The 24946-nt window shown below is 38.0% G+C and overlaps 1 protein-coding gene across 1 annotated transcript in view; it reads left to right on the plus strand.

Moving 5' to 3' along the window:
- The window catches only part of POLR3A (RNA polymerase III subunit A), a gene marked incomplete at its 5' end in the record, with an annotated part of 31049 nt that extends 6244 nt beyond the window's left edge, over positions 1 to 24805 (plus strand). The window contains 22 exons of the mRNA XM_084264311.1: positions 192 to 333; positions 876 to 1016; positions 2217 to 2286; positions 2973 to 3100; positions 4578 to 4716; positions 7336 to 7500; positions 7771 to 7943; positions 8983 to 9094; positions 9952 to 10070; positions 11464 to 11601; positions 12543 to 12713; positions 13563 to 13676; positions 18052 to 18138; positions 18224 to 18306; positions 19564 to 19734; positions 20066 to 20159; positions 20278 to 20370; positions 20805 to 20969; positions 21645 to 21809; positions 22110 to 22241; positions 23390 to 23522; positions 24511 to 24805. Of these exons, the coding sequence (XP_084120437.1) occupies positions 192 to 333; positions 876 to 1016; positions 2217 to 2286; positions 2973 to 3100; positions 4578 to 4716; positions 7336 to 7500; positions 7771 to 7943; positions 8983 to 9094; positions 9952 to 10070; positions 11464 to 11601; positions 12543 to 12713; positions 13563 to 13676; positions 18052 to 18138; positions 18224 to 18306; positions 19564 to 19734; positions 20066 to 20159; positions 20278 to 20370; positions 20805 to 20969; positions 21645 to 21809; positions 22110 to 22241; positions 23390 to 23522; positions 24511 to 24659 (2884 nt within the window). The 3' untranslated portion in view covers positions 24660 to 24805. The remainder of the gene's footprint in view (positions 1 to 191; positions 334 to 875; positions 1017 to 2216; positions 2287 to 2972; positions 3101 to 4577; positions 4717 to 7335; positions 7501 to 7770; positions 7944 to 8982; positions 9095 to 9951; positions 10071 to 11463; positions 11602 to 12542; positions 12714 to 13562; positions 13677 to 18051; positions 18139 to 18223; positions 18307 to 19563; positions 19735 to 20065; positions 20160 to 20277; positions 20371 to 20804; positions 20970 to 21644; positions 21810 to 22109; positions 22242 to 23389; positions 23523 to 24510) is intronic.
- Between the last annotated feature and the right edge of the window lie 141 nt (positions 24806 to 24946).

Genomic DNA, 24946 nt, shown 5'->3' on the forward strand with positions numbered 1-24946 from the left:
TTAACATTCTTTATTTAAAATAGCAGCAGGGCTGATATTTAGTGATTCATATTTAATGACAGTCTTGTCTTATTGTAATACAAGTACTCCAACATTTAATGAAATAAGTTGCATTATGAACACAGAGTTTATTTGCAGTTGTCTTTGACACCTTTCTGACTTGATTTCTTCTGACTCTGTGTTACTACAAGGTTTTTGAAATACGGAAACAGAGAAAAGATGGCCCAAGAGCTGAAGTTTGGCGATACTGTGGAGCGACATCTTATAGATGGTGACATAGTCCTGTTCAATCGACAACCCTCTCTTCATAAGCTGAGCATCATGGCTCACATTGTAAGTGTGTATGCAGCCTTACATGCAGGTAGTGCATCCCTGACTATTAGGTGGTTTACTTTTGCTGGTGTTTCTCTTGCACACACAAAAATAAACTGCTTGTTCTTAAACACTGCATGGGAGCAAGCGTGAACACAGTGCAGTTGTGCTTCTGCATAGGAATTGCTGTGCAATGGAGCAGTATGCTCCCCAGACCATGCTGTTAGTAGCTGTAATTGACCTTGGCATCTGTTATTACATAAGCATTTCATTTTTGTACAGCTGATGTGATCTTTACAAAACACACTGTGTTTTGTGCTTTTTATAAAGTGATAATGGAAGTTACTGACTACACTTGCATAATATAACCTGAGTACAATTTCTGTCTGTTCCTGGTTGAGGTAAAGTCTATAATCAGAAATGTTGATGCATGCCTTTGATATAAAGAAAGGACAAAACCTACAAGGAAGCACTCAGGCATAGTGTCTCGTTTTTTAGTGTGCTTGACTGCATATACAGCAGTCTTCTAATTTATTTTTTTTTAACTTTTTTTTGCCTTGCAGGCCAGAGTAAAACCTCATAGAACATTCCGGTTTAACGAATGTGTCTGTACACCATACAATGCAGACTTTGATGGAGATGAGATGAACCTTCACCTTCCTCAGACAGAAGAAGCAAAAGCAGAGGCACTTGTTTTAATGGGGGTATGTAGATCGTGTTTGGGTTGGGATTTTGGTAGTGACAGATGAGTTGAGCTCTGTAATCCTGAACTTCCATGTGAAACCTGAAACATTATCAAGGTTCGTGGGTATGGGTAATGTGTGACTGTGCAGCTGCCTGAAAACTCTGCAAAAGAGAGTTTAGAATGTATTAGGACTGTTACATAGTGGTACACTAATAGACTTATGTTTAGCACCTGTGGAAAATTCAGTGGTTTTAGGTAAATGTTTTTTACGTGTTTCTGCCTGACTGTCCTTAGTGATCACTACCGAAATAAGGTGTCTCTCTTACCAGACAGGTGGGTACTTTGCTTTTGGTTTGACAGCCCAGCAACCGCAGGTGGCGAGACCATGGAAGTGAGGCAGCAATAGTGTGCTTGTACTGGAGAAGGCAGTTTACCAAAGAAGGCAGGGGACAAGTAGGCTCTTGAAGGCAGGGGAAAAAAGGGAGAAGGGAGGGTAGGTAAACAAAGAGGGATCTGGTGGTTGCAGTCATTGATCTGTGGTGTGGGAGTCAGTAGCAGCAATCTGAGAATTTTCCAGTACTTTGTCCTTTAGGGTGACTGCATGCCACTGCTACTTCATACGTATCAGCACAATTGTTGGCTGTAGAATGTGTTGCTTTGTTCAACTGATTTGGGAGCTTAAAAAGAAAATGTAACTCCACATACGCCCCAAAGTGTGTCATTCAGGTCTGTGTAGAGCTGTGAACTGTTCAGGTAAAATTGCTGCATAGTTACAGCAAATGAACTGGAGCAGTAGTCTGAGGAAGGTGTGAGGAACTGGGGCGAGTGGAAGTGGCTAGCTTGATGATTACATATCAGTAGGGGTCACATAGCTTGCAATATTTCACTAACTCCCTGCAGTGCACGTAGCCTCTTCTGTCCCTTCTCAGATTCTTGAAGCTGGTTTGTGTTCCCTTCCTTGTCCCATTTGAACTGTAACCTACCAAACCCATCAAGCTGATGGCAACTAGTGCTTTGTTATTTCCAATTATGCCTCAACTGTCAGTATATTTACATGGACTGGGAACTGAAACTTGTAGTTTATTCCTTCTCTTTGAAGACAGTTGTACTTGGATAGAATAAGCTCTTAGAATTTTTGCTAAAATAACTGACTTGAATTGTAAGTTGCCCTATGAAATGAAATATTGATGCTTGTTTGTTTGTTTCTTGTATCATACAGACTAAAGCAAACTTAGTAACACCAAGAAATGGAGAACCACTCATTGCTGCTATTCAGGATTTCCTCACAGGTAGTTCATGTTAGCTTGTTTTAGAGCTGTGTGATGTAAGAGTTGTTCTTTCACTTCCCTCTTTTCCAGAATTTCTCTATATTGATTAAAAAAATTCCTCTTTCACAAGTCAAAGTGACATTAGGAAGTAAGGCCATTGTTAGTCTGAAATGTAATGATGTCCACAGAATCTTTTCTGATACTGTCTACTTTTGTAGGTGTGGTTATTATTACCTTTGCATATGTTTTGCAGTGTAGCTCCAGCAGAGAACATGAATGTTTGGGATTTTTGTAAGCATTACATAGACAGTGTAAACTGTTTGTGATTATGGTCGAGGAGTTGAGTTTATTAGTCAAAAATTGGTTTTAACTTTGAGTTACCTTCAGGTTTCCTTAATTCTTTGCAAAACATCAGATGGATATAAAAAAACTGTACAAAAATTAATGCCTTATTTTTATCTATGGGATAGACTCTGAGAGGGAGAACAGATCATAGAAATACACTGGGTTTGATTATTAGAAAATTGAATATGGAGCAATTAAAAAGTTCCAGAAAGGATTTACAGGTGAAGCTGTCTAAACTATTGTCATTTTGCATAATAAGTAGGTAAATAAGATTAGGATGAATTCACTGATACAGAATATGGAATAGCTTTTAAAGTTAAACTCATTTCAGTCTGCCACATTAATAGTTTTTTACATTCTAGGTGCCTATCTTCTTACGTTAAAAGATACCTTTTTTGATAGAGCCAAAGCCTGTCAAATTATTGCTTCTATCCTGGTTGGTAAGGATGAAAAGATTAAAGTACGTCTTCCGCCTCCTGCAATTCTGAAGGTAGGTCCAACTACTGTTTTTAATGTTACTAAGACTTTCTGTGTTGTGGGTTCTTGACCTATGGTGACATTCCCAGCAGAGGTAGTTCTTGTTTTCTTGGACATTAGCATTGTATGAGATTTTGTGTTTGCAAGGATCAGATTTCAGGGTCAAAACTATGCAGAAGTTGTTTGATGGTACCCAATGCTGAACAGAGTCAATCTGGTGTGGTGCAGTCCAGAAGGAGGGTTCCTTCAGGGTTCAAGTACAGCTTTGCTACTCTGCTTTACTGTAAGCAAGAATATTTGGCTGTTGATGGTCAGTAGAAGATACATTGTTCTTCATAACCTCACTGTTACTGGCTGTGCAGATTAATACAGGGCTAAGTGGGTGCCCTCAAGTAACATCCTGAAATGCTCTACAGTTCTTGGTTTCAGTATCTCAGGTTTAGGAGGTGTTGAACCTGGGAAATAGTATGCTTCAGCTGTTAACCTGGCCATATGTTGAAAATTAAAGACGATGAGTGCTGTGTGATTTTCTGTTTGTTTGGATTTTGTTTTAAGGTTGGGGTTTTTCTATTGTTACATCATGTACGCAAAAAACCTAAATCATGAAGAGCGGAGTATTTGTGTATTTGACACAAACTCTGAAGAAAGCTATAGTATCATTTAATAGGTATGAGTCTGGTAACCCTTCAGATGCATATAAGGGTGTCTGTATTTGATTGATTAATTTTGTAATTGAGGAAACAGTATTGTTTGAAGAGAGTTGGGTAATGCTTTCAAATCTGTTAAATACTAAGTGTTTGCATGTTCTTGTGCCTTCATTTATAAATTGCAAAACAGTGAGTATAATATTAGGGAAATCCAGAAAGTAAAATTGAAACACTGGTGAATAATACTAATTTAAAGCAAAGTCAGAGCATTTATGAGCCCTACCTACTGTGAATTTTACACAGTTGATGAACTTTGCTAATAGCCAAAAGCAGTTAGTCTTTGACTGCTTCTGTCACTCAATGAATATTTTTGTTGCTGCCTGTGATACTTACTTCCATTTATCTACATCTGAGAGGAGTACATAGTCATATGAATATTTAACCTTCTAATAATGTGAAGCAAAGGCACTACATAAAGAAGGAATTATAAATTATGCAATCTCTTTGGGAAATGAAATGACAGCAGCAGATTTTTTTTCCCTAATCCTGAAGAGAAACATGACAGTAAGAGAGAGCAATAGAGCATGTTTCTCTAAATGCCAGCACGTGCCCTTATGTAAAGGATAATCATTCAGCAGTCAGTGTTTTCAGTTCTGTCATAGTGTAGTAATGCTTCCATATTCAAAGGAATGCCGCTATGCACTTCTGCAAGTACAGTTCAGTATAGAAAGGTTAAAGGTTCTGTATAGATAACAATTCTACAGTTACATTCTTGTTAGCTGTTTTACTGTAATTTTAGCCTAAACTGTATAATCCTAATTCTTATCCCTTTGTTTTCCTAAGCCTGTAACACTCTGGACAGGAAAACAGGTGTTCAGCCTCATTCTCAAACCCAGTGATGATTGTCCCGTAAAAGCCAATCTGCGAACCAAGGGCAAACAGTACTGTGGCAAGGGAGAAGACCTCTGTTACAATGATTCTTGTGAGTAATGCTTCTAAAGCTATGGTTTGAAAGTCTACACAAAAAAAGACTTGTGTGTTTTCTTGTAAAAAAAAAAGTATTTTGTATGATGCTAGGCTTGTCGTGATACTAAGGCAGTATTTTAGGTGAGAGAAGTTAAAGCAAAGAAGATCATGACGTGGTTGTACAGGCATAAATGGAAAAAAATGAAAGTCTTACGTAGGGTTAAATAGGGTTAGCAATACAGACATTACAACAGTGAGAAGAATTAGGATATGTAGGGAAGATAGGAATCCCTAGGATATCAAACCATCTGTATCCTTCTAGTCAGGGGAGTCAGAGTGGCAGATAGAAAGCAAAAGCAGCAGGGTTGAATAGGCTGTAGGAGATGAGCAAGTTTTTGCTTATTGTGAGTTTAACATTCATGTGGTAACAGCTGACGAAAACCTTGGGCTTGGCTCATTGCTGCTCATCAGCGTGAGTTAAGCAGTCCAGGGAGGAGCCATTACTTAACAGTAATTCTGTTGTGCAATGTTGACTTGAGAATTTACCAATTGGGCCTCAAATCCACCCTACAGCAGACTGAGCGAAAATTTTAGAAGATAGGACTGCTCTATGTTTGTGAAGTTGGTTATAAACATATTGGCATATGTAGTAAGTGATAGAGCAGTGGCATGTGGTTCAAGAAGATGATTACCTAAGTTCCCATGAAAAATAGGGTGCAGTGTGCTAACATATCCTGTGTTCTCCATAAAATGCTTTGGATCCATTGACATATATTGGTTCTTTGAAAGATGTGTAATAAAGTTGAGGACGAACAAATATTATACTGGTCTCATAGTACCTGGCTGGAGGCCAGATGCCTACCAATGTCAGTCTATCACTCCCCTTTTCAGCTGGACAGGGGAGAAGATACATTTTGAGAGGCCTAGGAGTTGAAATAAGGACAGGGAGGGATCATTCCACAATCAGCATCATGGGCAAAACAGACTCAACGCAGAATAAAAGAAAGAAAACTGATTTATTACACTACACTGCACACACAGTAAAACCAGAGTTGGATAATGAAAAGTGAAACTTCCCCCCACCCCTCCCTTGTTATCAGACTTAACTTTAGTCATAATTTCACTCCCTTCTTCCCCCGCGTTGTGGCACAGGGAGGGGCAGGGACTGGGAAAATGGGGGCTTCAGTCAGTTCCTCACAAGTTGGTTTCCTTCTTGGCGAGAGTGGGCATTCATTCCACAACTGCCTCTGCTGCACCATGGGGTCCCACCCACGGGAGACAGTCTTCCACAAACTTCTCCAACATGAGTCCTTTCCCACAGGGCTTTATCTCTCCATCAGCTGCCCCGCCGTGGATCACTGCTATGGCGGGCAGTAATAAATCACTGTGTCTCTCAGTCCCAGTGCTCTGTGGGTTCATAAGCCTCCCCTCAGCAAATGTGTTCTGGCGCGAATCTCTCCCTTGCTCATCTCTGTGTCTCTGTCTCTCTCCATGGGCTGCAAGTGCTGGAAGGGCCTTGCTCCAAAGCGTGTCACAGCATCTTCTCTATGTCTCCACCTGCTGCATCCAGCGTGGAGCCCCTCCACGGGCTACAGGTGGGGTCTCGGCCTTTTCCATGGACTGTGGGGGGACACCTGCTTTATCATGGGTTTATCCACAGGCTGCAGGGGCATCTTTCTCTCTGGCACCTGGGGCGCCTCCTCACCCCCTTCACTGGCCTTAGTGTCTGCACAGCTCGTTAACATCTTATCACTCCCTTCTCTGGTGCCAAAATGCAGCTGCTTCTGGTTTTACTTTTTTCTCCTTATATGTGCCTCGGCCCTGGTCAACAGCAACTCTGGCCTTGAATTGGCTGATGTTTACAGTCTGGGGCCTGCAGAGAGCACTAGCTGCTGCTTGCAGCAGCCATCTCTGCAGCCCCCCCTTCTCTACCAGTACCCAGCTACGCAAAACTGCGACACATAGAAAATATGTTTGAAGTTCATGAAAAGAAGATGCTTTTTAATTGCTTAAAGGCTAATGCTTATAAGGAAGATTCAAGTGCCTGAAATAGAAGCAAAAGCAAGTAATCTGAAAGAGGCATGTGTGCAGGCCCAAAGGCAAGATGGATGTCTTTATGATGTGCTTGTAATTAAGGAGACATCTGAGTCCAATGCGTCCTTTAAATTTAAGCTCTGCCTCCAGAGGTAGTTGAGTTGAACTCATTATAAGAATCTTTTTGAAGAACTGTAATCTGAAATTTTGTTGCTCAATAAGTAACTTTGTTTTATTCTGCATGATTGAGGACTTTATTTCTGGACAGAAAAGACTGAAGATTTTACTCTGGTTAATGAATTTAAATTTATTTTAGATACTTAATGAAAAGCAGTGTTCCCAGTGTTTCTCAAGTCTTAAATTGGATACAGTTGCCTTTTTAAGGAGGAAGGGAAATAAATTTTAACCCAAGTTGGTATGCTTAGGTTGTAGGCTGTTCCTCTTACATACTTGTGCACTCATAGACAAATTAAATGTACATGTTGAAGCTATGTACTTTTCATGGGTAGAGTTCTTACGAAAAAACCTACTCCATAACTGGTTATGAGAGCTTAAGTAATGTTTTAGAAAAATAATGAATTCTTTTTGTCTCTGTTTTTAGATGTCACAATTCAAAACAGTGAGTTAATGAGTGGCAGTATGGACAAAGGAACCCTAGGTTCTGGATCCAAGAACAACATCTTCTACATCTTGTTGAGAGATTGGGGACAGGTAGAAGCTGCAGATGCCATGTCACGACTAGCCAGACTTGCACCTGTCTATCTTTGTAAGTATGGGGTGAAGTACGTTTCTTTGTGAAATAGTTTCTTAAAGCAGACATACAGAGCGAACGATCAGGATTTTTGCTTCAAATATGATCTACTAGGTTTAAAAAATAAGGTAGTTGTGAAGCCGACAGAAGCAGTGAAACAACTTACTGTGCTTAATAAGTCCTTGTGATGATCCCAGTGATCATATTTTCTGAGTTTAATATATCTTTTTTCTATATCAGATTGAGCTATCAAGATGATTTTTTTGTTTGTTTTTTCAATAATAGCTAATCGTGGCTTTTCAATTGGAATTGGTGATGTAACCCCTGGGCAGGGACTGCTAAAGGCAAAGTACGAGCTGCTGAATGCCGGCTATAAGAAATGTGATGAGTATATTGAAGCTCTGAACACTGGCAAGCTACAGCAGCAGCCTGGCTGTACTGCAGAAGAGACACTAGAGGTAACATTTTTTATTTATATAGCTACATATTTAGAGTAGAGACTTCCTGAATATATCAGTCTAAATTGTGAGGTTCAAAGTTATTTTCTGTAACCATAAAATAGGAGGAAATAGGGTCCCTAGGTGTGCAACTTCAGCTGAGCCTGTCTAGGCTTAACATTTAGGTGCCTCTATGCATCTAAAAACCTTAGTGAAATATTAAACAATGGAGATGGTTCCTCACTCCCTCCTGTCTGGATGTTCCAGGATGACATACAAGAGAATTAAATTTAAAAGCTAATCAGGATGGTATTACTTGTATCTATCAATATTTGCTAAGTTAGTAAAAAGCCAGTAAGAGTCAAGAACCTAATCCACAAAGCAAATCATTCCTTCAGTTGCACATCTGTTTATATGCAAGTGTTGTCTTACCCCATCAGGGCAAAATTTAAGTGGACTTTGGTTATGCTGGCTTGTTTCTAATTTTCTGTAGAAATTTTGATGAAGAGCAATGAATGTTGACCAAAAGCTTGACAGGGATCTGACAAAGTTAGCTGAAGAGCACTCTTTTGATTGTCTGCAGTGGTTTTAAACATTTGTCTTCTTGGCTAGTTAATGTCTAGTTTTCGCTTTATAAAAATGTAGAAAGTAATAAAAGAACCCAAACAACAGTAACAAAAAGAATCAGAAGACCCCAGCCTATGATGAACTACTGACACAGTTGTCCAGTTTTTTGAAGTGTCAGTCTGGCTGAAAAAAGTGTCTTGCGTTTTTTTCCACTCTTCCTCCTTTCAGGCACCTGTGTATGTCCTAGAGTGGGTTGGGGGGTTTTTTGTGATAGTTGTTGAATTTTTTACAATTGGAGACAGCAGCATCGGTACCCTCTGAAAAGCAGTCCAGTAAGTAAACTGGTTTTATCCAAAGCAACATCTAGGTTTCTCCCTCTTTATTGTATTTTGAATTCCCTTTGACTACTGAAGGTATTGCTGGCAAGTGGTAGAGTGCTATTTGTGTATGGTATTTTTAATAAATGCTGAATGTCTGAAATCTTGGGTTTCAGGCCTTAATCCTTAAGGAACTCTCTGTTATCAGAGATCATGCTGGCAGTGCCTGTCTCCGAGAGCTGGACAAGAGCAACAGTCCCCTTATCATGGCCCTCTGTGGTTCTAAAGGTGGGCATAGTTAAGCTTTGGATGTAAGTAGGTTGTGCCATCACTGTTCTTAAAATTGCTTGCTCTGTCTTTAAGGCTTGTTTGATACAGTCAGTGGTGCAAGTATTAAATTCATGTCATACAGATTTGAAGTGACTCCACTCACTAAATGCAAGTTGGGTATAGTTAATTAATCAAAATGATGTGTTACTTACTTTTTGTCTTGATTTTTTTTTTTAGTACAAATTGAAAAAAAAACTGTTAGAACTTTACTTAATCTTGAGACTCGAATTAATTCATCAGCCACCTGACTCTTTGCCTCATTTATCCGTCCCTAATAAATGACAGTATATCAGGTGTTTGATTTGGGTAGGAAGGAGGCATGTTTAGCAACCATATTCAGCAAATAACTTCTGAGTTAGTGACTTAACTCTCTGGGACTTAATTTGTTTTAGGAATCTTGCTAGACACTGAACCCTTCATAAAAATATTCAAATATGTTTATTGGAGAAATTGTGAAGCAAAATATGTAGGTTAGGATCATGGATTCTATAAAACAATCTATAATAAAAGCCAAGATAATACAAGAATTGAAGTTAAACAGTGGTGGTGTGATTGTCTGTGACCGAAGTAAAAAATTGGAAAGGAGTTGTGAGTTACATTGTACACAAACTTATTTCAAAGTCTTTGCATAAATGTAGATATTTCCAGGCAAGTAATAGAAAAGGGTTTTTTTAGTTGTGCAATTCTAAGTGCATTTTAGATGAATTACGAAGATAAATAATTGATCTTCATAGAAGCGAAGACAGCTCATCAGAGGAGCACTGATATTCCTCATGTATAAGTGAGATGTGTTGTGGTTTTGGTTTTCTTTCCAGGCTCCTTCATTAATATATCCCAGATGATTGCTTGTGTAGGCCAGCAGGCTATCAGTGGGTCGCGAGTTCCTGATGGATTTGAGAACAGATCTTTGCCTCACTTTGAGAAGCATTCTAAGGTAATTCTGAATGTTTACAGTACAATGTAAAAAAGAAGTGAATCAAGTTGCCTTTTAAGAAGGATGCATGATAGGATGGGTCATTGTGACATAGTGAATGTAAAATTATTTTAATGTGATTTGGCAGTTAACAGTAGTGTTGTGAATTGCCACAGGATGTTTAATTAGATTGAATTTTATGGATGAGCCTTGCATAGACCTTTCTAATTTAATAGAATTAGGGTAAGTCTGATGATATATTTTTTGTTTTCTTCTGAGTCCTAAAAGTAATTTGTTGAAGATTCTTTCACGCATTCTGTTTTACTGCACTAAGACTTCAGGACAACTGCTGGGTGCATGTTTGTATATTCAGGCACACGAAACATGCCAGAAACTTTCTGCAGTCTGGGGTTTTTTTTCTCTTTCCACTGGGATAGATTGATAGCATAGGCTACCTTCATGCCTTCAGTTCTACATGAAGCAATAAGGAGTCTCACGCTCTTCTTAATTGAATTCGGTGAAGTTCTGTTTGGTTTGGGGTTTTTTTAGGCTATGTGAAATCTTTAGATCCATGGAGAAGGTTCTAGGTACCAGATATCAGTCTTCATTAGTGTTTTAGACATGTCAGATGGTAGCCATGACACTTGCATTTGTTGCTAAACGTCCACATTTCATCTTCTGAGTTCTGTAACACAAAATCATTTCTTCCATGAATAAATGAAAGAAAAAAAAAAACACTTTATGGATTAGAAGAAGTTAGATTCTAGCTCTAGCTTTTTTACTGATTTAGAAAGTACTCCCTGTTAAAAAAACACAGAAAGTAATCTTCTAAGGTGAACCTCTTTGTAGTCTTTATGTTGTTTTGTGGTCATGGAGTCAGTTTAGCATTATTTGACTTGAGGCAGTTGAGTATTACTTGACTTCATGCCTGCATCAAGTTAATTGGCAAGAACTCTGAGAGGTGAGACCAAAGCATTCACAAGTATTAGTTACTTATATACCTCCAGTGTATTTTTTTCTCAATTCCTTAGTCTTCCTCACTGGAAGTACCTTTGCTATACTACTATAAAAAGAAATTCTGAACTGCTCTGTCAATATTTGCAACTTTGAGGGAGGCTGAAGTGTTCAAAGTTGGTGTAGTGGTTGCAAGGAATGGCTAGAAGCATGATAGGGCTTGTAGGAAAGAAAGTCTGGTTTATTAGTCTGGAAAACTAGACCGGGGTTTTGAAGCCTTCATTCAGTCGTAAACCACAAACATTGAACTGCAAAGCTAAATGCAGCTGAGGTGAGTGCTCTGTGCTTGTGTTTGTATTGGGTAACTACCGGAAAGACTTCAGGTGGCACGTTTTTCTGTGATATGCATACAGAATATACACTGCATTCTAACCTTTTGTCCCCACTCTTCTCTCTGTAGCTCCCAGCAGCAAAAGGCTTTGTTGCTAATAGCTTCTATTCTGGGTTGACACCCACTGAATTTTTTTTTCATACAATGGCTGGTCGAGAAGGTCTGGTTGACACAGCTGTGAAGACAGCCGAAACTGGATATATGCAGGTAACTGGCAGTGGAGGAGAGGATGATTTATCAGCCTTGCAAAAGGGGGGGGGTTTTTACACACATGCGGAGGTGAGAGGTGGGGGAGAAGTGCATACATGGTCTGTGTCTCTATCAAACTAATGCCATGATGTTTGTATGTGTCTAAGTATATACAAATTAAAAAAGCCTGCAAAATACTGTTCTTCATCAGCTTTCAGCCTACATGAATAAATTATAGCACTTGGACTTTGAAATTAAAAAAAAAGTCTTAACATTATTTCATCTTATCTTTTTCCCCAGTGAAAAACGTCCTGATTTAGATTCTTTAGAGTGCTAATTTACTTTCATAGACCAATTAATTCAGTCTTTCAAGTAAAAGCATTTTTAACCACTAATGCTTCATAGCGTGCCACCTTTAGGAGGTGGGAGGAACAAAGATGGCAGGTAGTAAGGGGATTTCCTAATGTGTTGTATTAATGTAGGAGAAGTAGCTGACATTGTTAGAAAAAAGGCACCTACTGGCTGTGACAGTTGGGCGCTTTATTTCTGTCAAAGAAAATAATTGTTGACGGGTTTTGTTGTCGTGTTAGAATGTTGTATCCATTGAGAAATAAACCTGGTTGGAAGAATATGTTTATTCTGCCCAAAAAACCCACTGTTCCTGAGACTGTAATAGATTCTCACAGCTTAGTGTTGTTTCCTGTATGATGGAATTTCTAAATGTGGAGACTTGTGGTGGTGTTTAAATTTTATTATTGGCTTTTATGTTCTGGGGAATGCACAGTATGCCCTAAGCCCTAGTGATAATGGATGACTTAGTAGGCATGAAAAATATTTTTTAATCACAGTTTATTTTTATTTCCCAATGCCAGTTTTTATACCGTTCACAGTTGAAATCAATAGCAGTTTTTGAAAAGATCCCATTTACTTTCCTTGCACCTTTTTTTTAACCTCTTCAGAGACGCCTGGTAAAATCACTTGAAGATCTTTGCTCACAGTATGATTTGACAGTCAGAAGTTCTACTGGTGATATTATACAGTTTATTTATGGAGGAGATGGCTTGGATCCTGCAGCCATGGAAGGGAAGGATGAGCCATTGGAATTCAAGCGAGTTTTAGACAATATCAGAGTAAGTGCTATTGAAATACTTGTTGGAAGTGTGAGAAGACTATTAAATACCTAGAAGGAAGTAATAAGTTATGGGGAGAATTGTTTCTGTTGAAGAATTTATTTTTAAATTACCTTTTTGAGTGGTTTTGGTCAGTCTTCCAGCTTGTATATGGGAAGAGTTCTAGGTAGTTTTTACATTAGAACAGGGCAACTAGGACTACTGTGTATACACTGTGAAAAATAGAATTTTCTTCTGGTTTTAGACATAGTTCTAGTGCTTCCTACCCAGCTCACAAGGTAAATAGCTACTGGCTTAGTTAGATAGTAGTTTGGACTTAGTACACAGAGTAATTCCTTATTAAATCAAGACTTGCATGTGTTTTGTGTTGGACTCCTGCTTGTTTCAGAGACCTGATAGATTGTGGGGGTTGGACTTGATGATCTCTTGAGGTCCCTTCCAACCCCTACGATTCTGTGACGGTTCTGTGATTATTGAATAACTCTGGACATACTGTGATGTTTGGAGAAAGGTATTGTGTGGTTTTGTGGTTGGTGTTTTTTCACATGAATCCCACACCCTTGCCCTGAGATAACAATCGTTTCAGCAAAAGGCTTTTTAGATTTCTGCAGTGTGAGTGTAATAAATTGATAAAATTACAACTGTGTATGTATATATACCTGCAAATTTCCATTAGTAAGTAGAAGTTTGTGTGGACCTTCTCTTCACAGTAATCTGATACTATATAGTAAAAAGCTCCAAACCCCAAAAAACTGCTGTTGATCAATTGAATGTGTCTATACTCTGTGTCCTTACAATGAAGTCTTTGTGTGTATGTTTTATATGAAAAAGTATTTTTTCCCTCTGAAGGCTGTGTACCCATGCCGAAGTGAACCAGCCCTTAGTAAAAATGAATTGGTGTTAACATCTGAGTCCATCATGAAGAAGAATGAATTTCTTTGCTGCCGAGACAGCTTTCTGCAGGTAATTATCTCACTTCCGTACCATACTGTGGCTAACTTTTCCATATAAATCAAAGAAATAAAATAAATAGGAGCAGTGGCTGAATTTTTATGCATTAGTAGCAGGAGTAGTAGTTTGTTCAGTAATATGTTTCTGTACATCCATGGATGGGGAAGTAGGACTACAGTAATTTTAATACTTACTAGGGAAGTTGTTCATATTCACCACAGGAGCTTTAGAAATGGGAGAAAAATCTAGTGATTTTTGAGTAGGAGCTGCTGCTGACCTGAGATACCAAGATGGTGCAGTAATTACGCGCTTCCCCAGGGATGTCAGAATGGAAATAATACTTAATGACTAAGTAAGAAACCACTAGGGCTCTGTTTCATACTCTATTATTAGGCATACTTTTGATATTTTCAAATTTCTGAATAACTGCTTTTACTCATTTGCTTTTTTTATTGTAATAGAAACACCAGCCACACAACTACCCTTCATTTACCCTGCTCTCCCGTGATACTAACTCAGCAAAAAACTTCTGTCATGTGAAGTGCTTTGCTGGACAGGGCTTATCTTCTGGGAATACTTACCTGTCTTCTAACAATGAGTTAATGTTCACATGACTGCTTGCACTTTGAATTGTGAAAGTCAATTTCTTTGAAAGAAGATTAAGCAACTCTAATATTTATGAGAGCAGCTGCACTTAAGATTACTTTGGAAGACAGCAATAAAAACTATCATTAAGCTGCCTGTGGATACATAAAGCCGTTACCTTGATGAATCTTATAATTACTGGGAGTGATGAGAACAACATGAATTTAGTGACCTGCTTTTGAAGGGTTTCTTTTTAATAGAGAGCTTCAGAGCAGGTGACAAAACTAGTAAGTAGTTGTTGATAAACATGATTTGCAATCTCATTGCTAGAGCAGAGTTGAAAAAATAATTATATCCATACTTGAAATACACTATAAATCTTAATTGCATCTCTGAAGGCAAAGAAATATGCAATATATTTATACCAAAGTTTGGAGATGAAGCTGTTCTTTAAAGTGTATATCTTCTTAATCATATCAGGAAAATCTAAATAACTGCTATTTCAAAACCACGGATATGGCTACATCACTTCAGTGGTAATTAGTTTAAAGTAAGGTTTTTAAGTTTTAGATACTGTTAAATTTTCTTTTTTCCTTTTTTCCCCTCTTCATCCTTGAAGACATTAACTGAGACAGGTTATGAAAAGTATAATGAGGTAATTGTAGCATGTGTGTGCACTGTGTGAGCTTTAACCTTAGTGCTTTTTAGCTGAATATGTGTGTATAGTGCTAAAGTAACCGATTAGCATATATACATTACTGCTTGTAAGTCACAAGTGTAGATTTTCATCACAATAACTTGCCAAATTGCTTTTTAATTATGGAAGACATGACACTTGAATTAATACCCATAGTGAAATTTGAGGATTTTTGAGGAAACTTTCTTTTAGTACATGGCTTTAATTTCTAAAACTTGATCTTTCAGCCTTTAGGGATGTCAGCATGTTTTGCTGATGTTTTCCTATCCCTTCCTCCACTTTTCCCTTCCAGAACAACGATAGTTCTTATCACTGTTACTTTACCAGGAGGTTCCTGTAATGGGCTTGTCTGTCTTGTCCAGACACCAGTAAGCCTAAATGGTCTTTTTCAAACAGACTGGGGAGTTCGACTGATGGAAAGCAGATTATTGTCTGGCACAGTTTCAGTTGTTGATATTCTGATGTTTTTGGAGGATATTAAAACACAGATGAAGGGAACTTTGTTTTCTTATTGAAATTGGGAAAATCTTTAGAAACCCAGTAATATCTCTGTGGGTTTTTTTCGAGACAATAGAATATGAGTACGAGGGATTATGGTGCAGACATGGAGATGGCTCAGCGCACAGCCAGTCGGTGCTGCCATACGTAGAGCTGAGCTAAGGCGTCTGCCTGGCCTTGAATGAATTACTGTCGAATCACGTGGGATTTTCGGTACCACTCCGTGTTTTAGTGGGCTTCTTCACTGTGAGGATCCTCACAGTAGCAGTGCTTCACCGGTAGAAATGATCCCACTAGCTGAAGTGCTTGGAAACACAATGCAGACATCTGTGCAACAAGACTTTATGCCCTGGACTGCACTTTTCACTAAACATCAGCTCTGTAGGAGCTGACAAGGCCTGTGTTGAGCCAGAGCTTACTGAGTCACTTGGGTGCCTTTTTGTTAAACAACTTCAGACTAAAAGACTTGATAGGCTTAGACTCTGTGCAAGAACTGATGGTTTCTTGAGCACCCTCTGGAAGTGTCCTATCTGTGCTCATAGGGGACAGTGTTGCACTGAAGCTAATTCTGTAACGGAGACAGACAGGCTCACTGAAATGTGAGCCACCTTTTCTTTTTATTTGTAGCATAAATTAATCTATAGTTTGTAGGAACTGCCAACAGGTAATTGAAAGGTGAGAAGAATGGTGCGTGAATAAAACCTTTTGACAATGAAAAATTATTCTCCTCAGAGATTTATCTTTTGTTTCTCACCTTGATATTTTGGCTCTGGTGGATGGAAGTAAGGTATTGAGTACCTTATTTTTACCATTCAAAATGACAAATAACAATTGATTTAGTATGTTAGAAAATTTTATTTTTTTAAAAAAACCATACTTTGTTACTCAGGGACAGTCAAAGAGGAAAAGATGACAATAACTAGTGTGCCGTAAAGTTAGTGTTAACACCTTCTGCCTTCTTCCCCTTCTACTCCTTTTGTCCTGCCCCTCCACAGAAGAAGCATCTTTGATGGTAGAATTGCTTTTAAAGTCTTTATCTTTTTCTGCTAGATCAAATGTTCTGGGTGATCTTTTGCAAGTCCTGCAATTATCTTTCTATTTTTCTTATGCGCTCAGTAAAAAATACTGATTTTTAAAATATTTTATTATTAGCATTTATTTTAGGAAATAAATTATCAATATTATGCAAAGATTTCAGGTCAAACACCTTTCAAGTAGCAAAATATTTTACCTGTGAATCAGTATGACTTGCTGCAAGGCAAAAGGGGCAGAAATGTATGAATGCATCCTGCTGTCATCCATTCTGGGGAAACAACTTGAAGCATCCGTTCTAGCAGCACACTTCACTTGTCAGCTCTTTCATTTGAACTTTGTTCTGTTATTCACAGGAAGTAATGCACTGTCTGAAGAGACCTGGAGTACCAGTAAAAATGTTGTTAATGTGAGAATCTGGCGATTCTGTCAGTATGTAATAGAAGTGTTTCAGTAATAGCTTATAAAAAAAATTAAAAATTAAAAAATAAACAAAAGATAACCATTCATATGTTTAATCAATTTTGCAATTCATTTTCTGTGCCTGGCTAATGCAGTAGTTGGAAGGAGTCCAGTACTGGGTGAGGAGATGATGTTGTATAATCATCATACTGGTTGTCAGGCAGGGCTAATGGGGTGGAAAGGGTTTAAAAGAACTAAAATAATTCACTCCTCCTCAGAGGCTTTCTTAAATTGTTGTTGAAGTACATGGCAAGGATTTTTATCTCGCTTTTTGTTTATATTTTAGTTTTGATAATCCTGTGTTATAGTAATGACTTGCAGCAAACCCATTTTTATGAAAGAGTGGACCTCTTATTTTGTAACTGTTGTGTATATATCTGTACTCTTAGTGTGATTCCTAGGTGATGTTTCATGGAAATGTTGGGTATTTTTCTAGCAGTATTTTTTCAGTTTATGTTCCAGTAAAGACTGTTCGAACTACTTTGGGTAAACCTAGTTAGAGTGTGAAAGGCTTAGGTTACTGCTGCATAGTAAATTCAGTTATCCAAAGACCTGTCCGCAGCAGAGACAAGTTATTTTATCTGTGTTAGATAGAGACTGATGCATGTATAAAAGTTTTGAGAGTTTCTCCCCATCCCTCCCAAATAAAATACACCTTAAATCTCTGAAAACTATTCTGCAGGTGTCCTTTATATACTTCCTGTGTTACCACAGTCTTTCTTCTTTGACTTAATTCAAGTAATGAGAAGTGAGAATATGTGTCCATATACAGAGGATTTTTTGATTGTTTGGGGTTTTTTAATGGTAAGAACTGTCAAACAAAGTCAAATCTCATTAAATTTTCAGTGTGTGCTCAGGAAGGATGCTTTTATTCAGCGTGGACCATATTCCTCATGTACTGCTACTAATTTGTGGTTACACAAGAGTGAATCTGGTTCGCTAAATTCTAGTTTATGTGTGTTGTCTGAGTCTTGATGTTTCTCTCCTCATGTTGTGCTTGGTTAAATTATTATGTAAACGTTCCATTGGGAACTCTTAAGCAAATAACTTAGTCCTGAAAACTTCAATATCGAAAATGTGTCTTTGCTTATTGTTGTTTTTATGTAATTTCAGGAAATTAAAAAATTCATCAAAGGTGTTTCTGAGAAGATAAAAAAAACTAGGGACAAGTATGGCATTAATGACAATGGCACAACAGAGGTAAATAGTTTCAGGGGGGAAACAATGTAGTTATTTTAAACCTTCATTAGCTATTGTTTTTTTAACAATTACGTTCTCTTTTCAGCCACGAGTTTTATATCAGTTGGATAGGATTACTCCAACACAGCTAGAGAAGTTTCTAGAGACGTGTAGGGACAAATACATGAGGTAAGTGTTTAGCCTCTTACTCTTTCTCAATTTATCCCTGCTCCCAGTTCAGTATTTATTGCTTTGTTTGCAATCTAGGAGTGGATTTTGCTATTTTTACTACATGAATGCTGGTTTGTTGTGAATGGAATAGAAATAAAAAATAAGAAACGTGTGGCCCCAGTGACATAAACATGGCAAAACAAAGATATAACATGAAGAGAAAACAAAAATGAACCCCCCTAAAAACCAACTATCTCCTCCCCCTCTTGCAGGAGATTGTTCCAAACCTTCAGACAGTCAATGCAAAGTCATGTCTGAATAGATTAGTTTCAAATCCATATGAATTTTGATGGTTACTCTTGAACTATGCACAGTCTGTGAAGAATTATATCACATTATGCTAACATGTTCTTGAAACTTAGGCAATTCTATGAATTTTTTTTGATAGTTGGTCTTGGTGTGTAACAAGACAGCGATAGTGTGGATGTTGTAATTTCTTGAAACAGCTCTCAATGTTTTATATTTACATAGACTCCTTGGACTTGCTTCTTGGCAGCCATCGGTGACATCTGCTTTTTGGGCTCATGCTCACCTGCATCACACACTTTATTTTGCTAGGGAATTCATGTATATGTTAAATTCTTAACTATTTTAAAGTGATGACCTGTTTTCTGCTTTCAGTAATTATTTGCTTATACATACTTGCTTATGTTTATCTTAAGTGTTCTCAAACATGATTTGCCTGGTTTACTGTAGTAGGTTGTTTTAGTAGCCTGGTGTGTTACACCATGAAAAATGGCACCCTGGGAAAGTACCTAATTGATATGATGATTTTTTTGTTGTTGTTTTATAAATTATTGTCATTTTACCAGGAGAAATCTCTCAGCTGGGATTTCAGCAATTTCTGTGTAGCTATGGCATGACTGTAAACAAATCACAACATAATAGTGAAACACAAACAATAATCTCTACTTAAATAATTTTGTTTTATAGTCACCCAGGATTAATTCCTTTGGTGCTTAGGAGGAAGAGAACAAGTGTTTTGTTTTCTGTTGTGAGTTTTATACTGGATCTGTGGAATGCCTCTATGACAGAGCATCCTCTTGTCTTACGTGAGACCAGTGTCTTTGAGTATTGGTGACATTTTACCTTCTCTCCTGTTAGTTTATTTAAAACAAAACAGAAATTAATGCATTTCTTATATTATCTACCAGAATAGATGTCTTTGCTTGCTTAGGCCTTGATACCTTTTTGAGTTCTGTGTCTCTTTATCAGGGCACAGATGGAGCCTGGTTCTGCAGTAGGAGCTCTTTGTGCACAGAGTATTGGTGAGCCTGGCACGCAGATGACTCTGAAGACTTTCCATTTTGCTGGCGTTGCTTCAATGAATATTACTTTGGGTGTGCCAAGAATCAAAGAGATCATTAATGCTTCAAAGGCAATTAGGTACAAACATTGTGGTGTTTTGGTTTGGTTTTCCCCTTTCCTAAGTGATGGATAAATTTGCAGTATGTAGTAGCATTTCCCTGTTAGCAGTAATATACTAGACAGCGTTGTTGTGTCAGAATTTCTTGTGTGTGAGCTTGTTTTTACCAGCCTGAAGTACATGAACAATAATTTTCTTAAATGTCCCTGAGAAAACTCAAGACCTTTATCTTCAATACTGGTGTAGATTATTAGATAGGTTCAATAAAGTAAGCAATAATTATTGTCTTCTGTAATCTATCTGAGCAATTTTCTAACTGTGGGGTGTTTTTTCTGTGTTTATTCTTCATAGCACCCCTATTATAACAGCACAGTTGGACAAAGATGATGATCCTGACTTTGCACGTCTAGTTAAAGGAAGAATTGAGAAAACTTTATTAGGAGAGGTAGGAAAAATTGTATTACTGCTAATGCTTTAAATGTGAACATTAGAACATTAGCTAAGTGCTATGGGGCATTTTAACCATTTTCACATGCTCATTATTTTGTCCTTATCTCTTAAAGATTTCAGAATACATTGAGGAAGTGTTTCTTCCTGACGATTGTTTCATTCTAGTGAAGCTGTCTTTAGAGCGCATTAGACTACTGAGACTAGAGGTGAGTTGTTTGGTTCTTATGCAGAATATACCTTTGGGTAAGGTTCAGGAGGTCTCTTAATCCTGTCTCAAACAGAAATCAAACTAGTGGAAGTTAAGAAAAATAATGGTGTCTTGTAGCTGTATTACATCAGGATTCCCCCCCCCCCTTCTTCTTGTAAATTGGACAATTATTCTTTTATTTGGAGGTGATAGAACATACGGTCCTTTCTTTGTGTCTTGCTCTGTACCAGGATGCCATTACTGTTGGTTAACATACAAGCCAGTACCCTTAGCATGGGGTAGTACTTCCTGTGATTTATAAGAGTAACAATTTGTGTTTATATTTCTACATTCTACTTTTTTATATTCTACTGAAAGACTGCTGCATATATTTGAGCAGATTTAGACATGTTGAGATATCCTGATGTTTGCTGGCTGACTTTTTTGCCACAGGTGAATGCAGAGACTGTGCGCTACTCTATTTGCATATCTAAACTGAGAGTAAAGCCTGGGGATGTTGCTGTCCATGGAGAAGCAGTTGTATGTGTGACTCCTCGTGAAAATAGCAAGAGTTCAATGTATTATGTATTGCAGTCTCTGAAGGAAGAACTACCAAAGGTAAAAACAAAGGCTGCCTGGTGCTGTTGTGGGAGGTAATCATGTAATAATAATTTGAGGTTCTGTGGTGGGAAGGTAAATTATCCTTGTTAGTATTGATAAAGATAGTCTGAGTGCATAACTCTTAGACAGTGATGCTGCTGCCTCACAGCTGAAACCAAGTCTCCATTACTAATCTTTATAAAGAAAACTAAAGCCTCGATACTTTCCTTATGACATCTCCTGAAGCATTCCACGAGCAGCAGTTGTATGAAATAGTTGTATTTTCTTCCAGTTTCATCTGTAATAGAACCACATGACACTACCTGGCATTTTTTGCAGCTTTTTGTGAGGAAACCATGTACTTCGGATTTTAAAAATATTGCTAAGCGCATCTTATTATTGTCAGGAGGTCCTTTTAGTTGTGTGGGTGTACCAACATTCGGAGACCCAGGTCTGAGTGTGAGGATGTCTAGCATAAAATACAAAATGCAGGTAGTGAGAAAGGTACAGTGTGAATGTCACGTTTGGACTCATGTATTGAAGAGCAGTGAATATTATTTTATATATATTTTTGAGCATTTACTCCAAAGACTGGAGCTTTTACATAGGTTTGAATGTTAATAAGGGTTACTCTTCGATACTGCACTACTGTCCACATCAAAGTCACAAATTGGGTTTTTTTGTTTTGTTAAGGTTGTAGTGCAAGGCATACCAGAAGTTTCCCGAGCTGTCATTCATATCGATGAACAAAGTGGAAAGGAAAAATACAAACTCCTAGTTGAAGGTGATAATCTGCGAGCTGTTATGGCTACTCACGGAGTGAAAGGAACAAAAACGTCCTCTAACAACACTTACGAGGTAGCGTCCAAGTGGGCACTGTTGTTTTTTCCCCATAGCATCTTTATTGCAAGTGCTTATTTGTGCTCAGATGGAGCAGCTGGTATCTAATCAAGCCTGATTTCACTAATAGTTGTCAGAATGCATTAACACAAGAGAATGATTTGACTGGCAGCACTGTTCACCTCAAAGAAGCTTTTTCTATAAATATGTTTAAAATGGAGAAATGCAGAAGGGTAGTTATGGAAATGGAATGTTATCTGACATCAGGTGGTATTTTAGATGTATGCTTCCATTAATCAAATATAACCTCTTGTGCAGGTAGAGAAGACACTAGGAATTGAAGCTGCTCGGACAACTATTATCAATGAGATTCAGTATACGATGGTGAACCATGGTATGAGCATTGACAGGAGGCATGTTATGTTGCTGTCTGATCTAATGACTTACAAGGTTTGTCTACTGCTTCTTCTAAATGTTATGTTGGTATTTTCATATAAATACATTTTATTGTGTTTGAGAAAGATGAGTGAGCTAGAGACTTGGAAATCAGTCATAGGTTTAAAGAGTTATAGCTGTACTGACCAAATATTGTTGTTTGTGTATCAAACTAAATAATAAATCTAACTCTTGAGAATGAGTGTGGATAGGGTCTTTTTTGAGTGAAAACAAGTTGATACAATGTATAGGAAATCATTGTTTCCTAATGGAAATAGGAATCCTAAAAATTGTGTTATGAAAATCGACTGTTTGGGTAACTATGCATGCAATTTAAGGCTTGCTGTGCAGAAAACCACATGGGGTGTGGTTCATAGCAGCTGCACTGTATAGGAGTCAAAGACATTGCAAGTAGAATCGAATTACATGTAGAATATGAACACTCTTCAGAGCTTGTTAGAAGAAAATCTTTGTTGGTTATTGGCTGATGTTCTTTCCTTCACATCTGATACATTTTTTTCTAGATTTGAGCACACTCAGTGAAGTGAGACTTTCCACTTCACCTGCTAGAGTGCAAGGGCTTACTTTGAGTAAAGTAGATGAAGGAGTTCTGACTTCCCCCCAGAATTGTAGGACTTGTACTGAGCTGCAGCAGTCCCCAGCGCTGGCTGAGTGGAGCTGCAGTAGTCAAAAAGGGCATCAGAGCACAGTGTTTTACACTTGTTGGGCTCTTAGCTTACTTTCTTCTGTCTGCCTCAGTGTGCAGTCTGTTATAATCAGGATGTTTGTTGGTTTATTTTTGCCTCTGTTTCTAAGTTAATTAAAAAAGCTAATTACTACTTTTTCTGGAAAGTAAAAAACCTGAGATGTAGCATCTTCTGTAATGTCCCCGTCAGCTGAAGTCAGATGTGTCAGTAGACATTAGGCAGCACCTTCAGCATAGTGCTCTCAGACCCCACTATAGTTTGTAGCTCAGCAACTAGTTCTAATTGTGTGTGGGGTTTGTGGCAATGTTTTTGCTTTAAAAAAAAAGTAGTTCTATTAACTGTTTATAATAGCTGTACAGCATGTACACAGTTCACTTGATTTGCTGCTTCAAGCATACGTGGCTGACCTCCAGCCACTATTGTGATATTCTCTCTGTTTTTTTCCCATCTATCAAGGGTGAAGTGCTGGGCATTACAAGGTTTGGACTGGCAAAAATGAAGGAAAGTGTGTTGATGCTGGCTTCTTTTGAAAAGACTGCGGACCATCTGTTTGATGCTGCCTATTTCGGGCAGAAGGATTCTGTTTGTGGTAGGTATTACAGATTCTGTTGCAGTTAGTGGTCCTTACCCACCATCTGTAAACTTCTTCAAGTATTGGTGTGAGTGCCTTAATAGGCAGTAAGTGACTCCCAAGAATTATGTTTTGCACAAGGTTTTTAAGTGCCTAACGTTGGAAAGTAGGTAGTAGAAGGGGGTAGCAATGGTCTAAGAGAAAAAATTAAAGAATCTTTATATGTATTTACATTACCGATGAAATTGTGCCAGAATTTTGAGCAAGTTGATTTTCATCCTTTGTCTATTCAAAGGTACAGCTATTTTATTGTTATTTTTCTTAAACATTATGTAAATGGTAATATTCTTTCATTTCTGATACTGTGCAAAGGTATGCTGAGAAAACACCAGTGGCACACAATAGGTTGGTTTTGATGTGGAACGTTCTATGGAAAAGTTGTATGCATCAGTAGATCTGAAATAGAGAGATGTCAGCACATTGCGATGTTGCAGCTATCAAAAATAATTGGTACAGACTGATCTCTAAATTCAAATAAGCACTTTTTGAATTGTAAAAATGCAACACCTGGTATAGCTGAGTACGCCTCTTTCACTGGGAGTTGTCAGGGTTTCAAGGGAACTTGGCTAGATTTGACTAAAGTCTTAGCACTGAGTCAGAGAATGAACATAAAATGACTTTGCCTTTCATCTTCTGCTGTTGACACCAAGTGGGGAGTGTGTCTTCTCTGAGAAGAAACCTTCTGAAGCTTTTTCATAGCCAAAGGAGGTGTTTAGGTGAGGTTGAATTTTTCCTGTCTAGCATTTAGATGGCATAGATTAAATAACATACTGAGCTGGTGACTGTAACATTTAACTTTATCTAGTGAAGAGACCTTGGTCTTTACATGCAGGTTGCAAGAAAATAGGATACACAGTATATGCAGAATGGGCAAATGAAGACATTTTGTGGAAATCCTTACTCCTCAGAGGTTCAACAAGTTTGATTTTTCTTTTTGCTCCCCTAGGTGTTTCTGAGTGCATCATCATGGGAATTCCAATGAATATCGGAACAGGACTTTTTAAACTGTTGCACAAAGCAGACAAAGAATCAACTCCTCCTAGGAGGCCTCTTATATTTGATAATAATGAATTCCATATTCCCATTGTTACGTAGCACTTGAACATGATGTGAGACAGCAAAACAAGTAATCAGAAAACATCATTTAAATTAAGAAAGGTGTATTACTAGTTCTGTGTGTCTCAGTAACTGCATTAGGAAGTGAAGTACTATGAAAAGACTTGCACAACGTTTACCACCTCTTGTTAGTACAGACCCTGAAAGGAGAGGCTTCTTGGCACCAGAGACTAGAAAAAAAAAAAATCAGTGGATAAAATTGTCATTTTCATGTGCTAGAATTAGGTCTTTGTGTTAATGTCAGTGGGTCGAAGATTTTACTAACT

The sequence above is a fragment of the Gallinula chloropus genome (genome assembly GCF_964237585.1).
Source record: "Gallinula chloropus genome assembly, chromosome: 5".
Taxonomy (NCBI): domain Eukaryota; kingdom Metazoa; phylum Chordata; class Aves; order Gruiformes; family Rallidae; genus Gallinula; species Gallinula chloropus.